Source organism: Podarcis raffonei, chromosome W (genome assembly GCF_027172205.1).
Source record: "Podarcis raffonei isolate rPodRaf1 chromosome W, rPodRaf1.pri, whole genome shotgun sequence".
Taxonomy (NCBI): domain Eukaryota; kingdom Metazoa; phylum Chordata; class Lepidosauria; order Squamata; family Lacertidae; genus Podarcis; species Podarcis raffonei.
Window position 1 is genome coordinate 15829250 of NC_070620.1, and position 4437 is coordinate 15833686.

The window sequence follows — 4437 nt, forward strand, 5'->3', positions numbered from 1 at the left end:
TGCAGCTGTAGAGTCTCCAGGCAAACTGCAGCAACAATTTAACAAGCTCCCTCTAGAAGAGACAATTTTTATTTGTATCCATCTTTTTAAAGTGAGTCCAACAAAAAAAAAGATTACTTACGTTTTTCAAATACTTTGTTTCTTTAAAATGCAAAAGGCAACATTGGAGTCAGATTGTTTCTCTCTTTTTTTTTTTTTTAGCTATCTGTCAAAATGCTCCATTCACAGTCAATGAACGTCTCCGACAATTTCTGTCTCTGACACCCCGTTCCCAGGTTTGAGACGGTGGAAACTTATCTTTCTTTACTCCCTCCTGCAGGCTTGAACAGTCAAAATTCCCCCCCTTTTCTCCTGTTTCCAAGTGGGTTTTAGTGATTGTAAAATGAAGGAAATTTCGACCTTTGTAAGCGACTTTCCAGGCTATTAGCTTACAAGGTTTTTGCTTCAGTCTATTTACAAAAAGCGGAAGGCGGACTTCCTGTTTTGAACCTTCCCGCTTCGGTGCCAAATTAACATGTTTCTTAATCCATTTTTTCCGTTTCTACTCACGGGTACTTGTTTTAGAGTCCAATTGTCCACAGGAAAAAGTCAGCGCTCTCCGGCAACGGCTATGTGGCTTCACTCCACAAAAGTAGCAGTCGATTCAAAACACCGCGCTGCTCACCCCACGTCGTTTCAGAGCCCCGAAAAAGGGGTTCCCTGCGAGTAGGGGAGGCACTCCTGGTGTCAGCCGAATCCCACGTTCCCAGGCTTCACCCGCCTGGGATTTTGAGGGGTCTCCACCTTCGCCGCGGCGGCAAGACCCGATTTTTGCGGAGCGGGTTCCTCCCGGTCAGAGGAACTCCGCCATTGCCGATGGCGCTAACCCGGAAGTCCCAGTGCTTCCAATTTTTTAAAAGGCAAATTGCGGGAGAAGATGCAGCAGTCAGTCACTCTCTCACTCTCTCCAAGCACCCACGCTAGCTAACAAACACACAGGCAACCACACACTCACAAAGCACACACACTAGCAACACAAAGTTGCTCTGCACACACAATCAAGCAATCAGAGTGGCCAAACCTCGTGGCAAGTACTTCCCTGGCTTCTGCTGACCGCAACGAAGACGACCCTGTTGACTCGAAGAAAATGTGTGTGCAATGGTGGGGATGGCTGCCGGGGCTGCATTTGAGCAGCAAGCCACGCCCCCGCCGAGCTTCCCTATTGGGTGCCCAACCGGGGAGGGGCGTGGCACGCCAGCCCTGGAGTTAAAGCAGGGGGCGGAGCGCCCCCTGCATGACACAGGAATCGTCTCCCGATCACAACCCCTTCCCTTCCTGGGAGGAGGAAAGGCTTTATTAGGTATCAGGTCTTGAATAACTTTTTGTAATTTTACTGCCAATATTGCATTCAAAATCTTTGCATCAACATTCATTAATGATATTGGTCTATAATTTGCACATTTAGTAGGGTCTTTGTTAGGTATTGGTATAATTATTATTAAAGCTTCATTGAATGTTGTAGCAGATATACCTTTATGAGCTATTTCCTCATAGACTTCTAGAAGTCTGGGGACTAGTCGGTTTTTGAATATTTTATACCATTCTATAGGAAAACTGTCTGGTCCAGGTGATTTCCCATTCCCCATTGTTTCTATTACATTCTCAATATCTAATATATTTATGGGTGCTGATAGCATATCTTTTTGATCTTCTTCAATAGTTGGTATTTTAATATATTGAAAGAAGTTCTCCACCTCCTCTGATTTATTTTCTGGCCCTTCATATAATTTTTTGTAGCATTTTAAACATTCATTATTGATATCTACTGATGAGGTTGCTGCGATGTTATTTTCATTTCTTATTAAGGGTATTATTTGGTTCGCTTTCTTTTGTTTTAGATGATTAGCTAGAATTTTTGTCAGTCCTTCTCCCTGTTCCCAATATATTTGTCTTAGACTAAGTAGGCTGAACTCAATTTTTTGAGCTAGTATATTATTCAGTTCTAATGTTGGTTGTTGTATTCTTTCATATGTAACCGTAGATGGGTTATTTGCCATATCACCCCATAGTGTTTTTAAAGAATTTTTTAGATTATTTTCTTTTAATCTTTGCGGCTTGGCTTTGTTGGCAGAAAAGGATACTATCTTCCCTCTGATGTAAGCTTTATATCCTTCCCATTCCATCAGTCTTGACATTGAAGATTTGGAGTTATTTTTAAAATATATTTGTGTTTCTTGGGTTATATATTGAATGAAGTTTTTTTTTCATTTAATAATGATATATTAAGATACTATCTCCTCATACTTTCCTGGGTTTTAGATAAATTATATTCCAGTATTACTGCTGAGTGATCAGCTATAATGGGAATATCAATGTCACATCGGCTAGTAAAGGGATGTAATGATGCTGATGTTAGAAAAAAGTCAATTCTACGCTGGGTTTTATGAATTCCTGCAAAATATGTATATGATTTTTCCTTGTTGTTGCTGTTGTTTAGTCGTTTAGTCGTGTCCGACTCTTCGTGACCCCATGGACCAGAGCACACCAGGCATTTTTCCTTAGGATGGTGCAATTTCCATGAATCCACTAAATTCCACTGTATCATATAGTTATTAATTGTCTCTCTAACCTTTGTCCTTTTTTTCCTGGGTACTCGGGTGGTATCCATCTGTGGATCTAAAATTTCATTAAAGTCTCCACCCATTATCAAGTGCTGATACGATAGAAAGCGTAATCTCTTAAAGCAATTGTTAATAAACTTATGGTCATCAGTGTTTGAGGCATAGACATTTACTATTGCTATTTCTGTCCCTTCTGTTTTAATTACAATTATTAAGCATCGACCATCTTCCTCTCTTATTATATCTTGTATTTCATAACGCCAGCCTTTCCTAAATAAAATTGTGACTCCCCTGGCATTTTTGTCTAAGTTTGTTGAAATAACTTCTTTTACCCATTGACATTTCAAAGTTTGAGCCCCTTGTTCTGTCAAATGTGTTTCCTGTAATAGACCTATATCAGCCTTTAATGACTGGAGATATTTGAGTGTTAGGATTTGTTTTTTCTTTTCCTTTAACCCCTTGACATTCATACAGTGGTGCCTCGCAAGACGAAATTAATTCGTTCCGTGAGTTTTTTCGTCTAGCGAATTTTTCATCTTGCGAATCACGAATTCCCATAGGAATGCATTGAAAATCAATTAATGCGTTCCTATGGTCAAAAAAAGTCCAAACAAAGCCAAATTTGCTACAACAAGAGTTTATTAAGTGCTCTTTAAAGTCACACATACTGTAAAGAGCATTTCAAAAATTGAAGGAACAATAATTTAAGTTTCTAAACATGACAGAAAAACATTTAAAAATCAACAAAGTGTACAGTACATACATTTTCTAAGACTCTGGGGGACCACTCGAAGAAGGTTCCTCTTCCACTCTTTGCTTCTTGCTGAAGAACCTGTCCATGGTCTGCTGCTTCATCCGCCTTTTCAGCACCTTCCTGAAAGGCGACATGACCCTCGTATCAAAAGTGTTCACAAGGTCATGTGCCACATGCTTGTCAGGGTGGTGCCGCTGTGCAAAAGCCTGCACATCCTTCCACTTCTGGCAAATGTCCCTCAGTTCTTTGGAGGACAGCTGTTCCTCAGTTGCTTCCTCCTCTTCCAGCGAGGCCTGCTCCTGTGCAGCCTCTGCCTGCAGTTCGACCAGCTCCTGGGTGGTCAGCTCGTGGTCGTGCTACTCCACCAGCTCGCTGATGTCCTCCTCTGTGACCTCCAGGCCCATGGTCCTCCCCAAGGCAACAATGTCCTGCACCACTGTTGACTCTGGTGCATCAGAGTCACTTGGTGCCACACAGTCCGGCCACAGGCTGCGCCAAGCGCAATTCAAATTTCTCTGGCTGATCCCGTTCCAGGCCGTGGTGATCATCTTCAAGCAGGTGACAATGTCGAAGTGGTCCTTCCAGAATTCCCGCAGGGTGAAGGTGGTGCAATCAGTCACCTCGAAGCATCGCCTGAAAAGCTCCTTGGTGTAGAGTTTTTTGAAATTGGCGATGACCTGCTGATCCATCTGCTGGAGCAGTGGCATGGTGTTAGGCGGCAGGAACATGATGCTGATGAAGCTGAACTCCTCCAGCAAGTCCTCCTCGAGGCCTTTAGGATGAGCAGGAGCATTGTCCATCAGAAGCAAAGCCTTCAGCGGCAGGTCGTTGTCCAGCAGGTACTGTTTGACAGCAGGGCCAAAAGCATGATTGACCCAGTCCACAAACAGCACATGTGTGACCCAAGCCTTACTGTTGGATCGCCACATGACACTCAGCCGCTCCTTGTTGACCTTGTGTTTCTTGAAGGCCCGTGGGTTCTCCGAGTGGTACACCAGCAGGGGCTTGATCTTCAGGTCACCGCTTGCGTTGGCACAGAAGAGCAGGGTCAGACGGTCCTTCATGGGCTTGTGGCCAGGCAAC

General features: G+C 43.2%; 1 protein-coding gene across 1 annotated transcript; it reads right to left on the bottom strand.

Annotated features, from left to right (window-relative positions):
• Nucleotides 1-390: 390 nt before the first annotated feature.
• LOC128406029 (jerky protein homolog-like) lies at nucleotides 391-4092 on the bottom strand. The gene is made up of 2 exons (XM_053373086.1): nucleotides 3386-4092; nucleotides 391-699 (listed from the first exon to the last, which is right to left on the bottom strand). The coding sequence occupies exon 1, from the start codon at nucleotides 4080-4082 to the stop codon at nucleotides 3711-3713; it is 372 nt and encodes a 123-aa protein (XP_053229061.1). The 5' UTR covers nucleotides 4083-4092; the 3' UTR covers nucleotides 391-699; nucleotides 3386-3710.
• Between the last annotated feature and the right edge of the window lie 345 nt (nucleotides 4093-4437).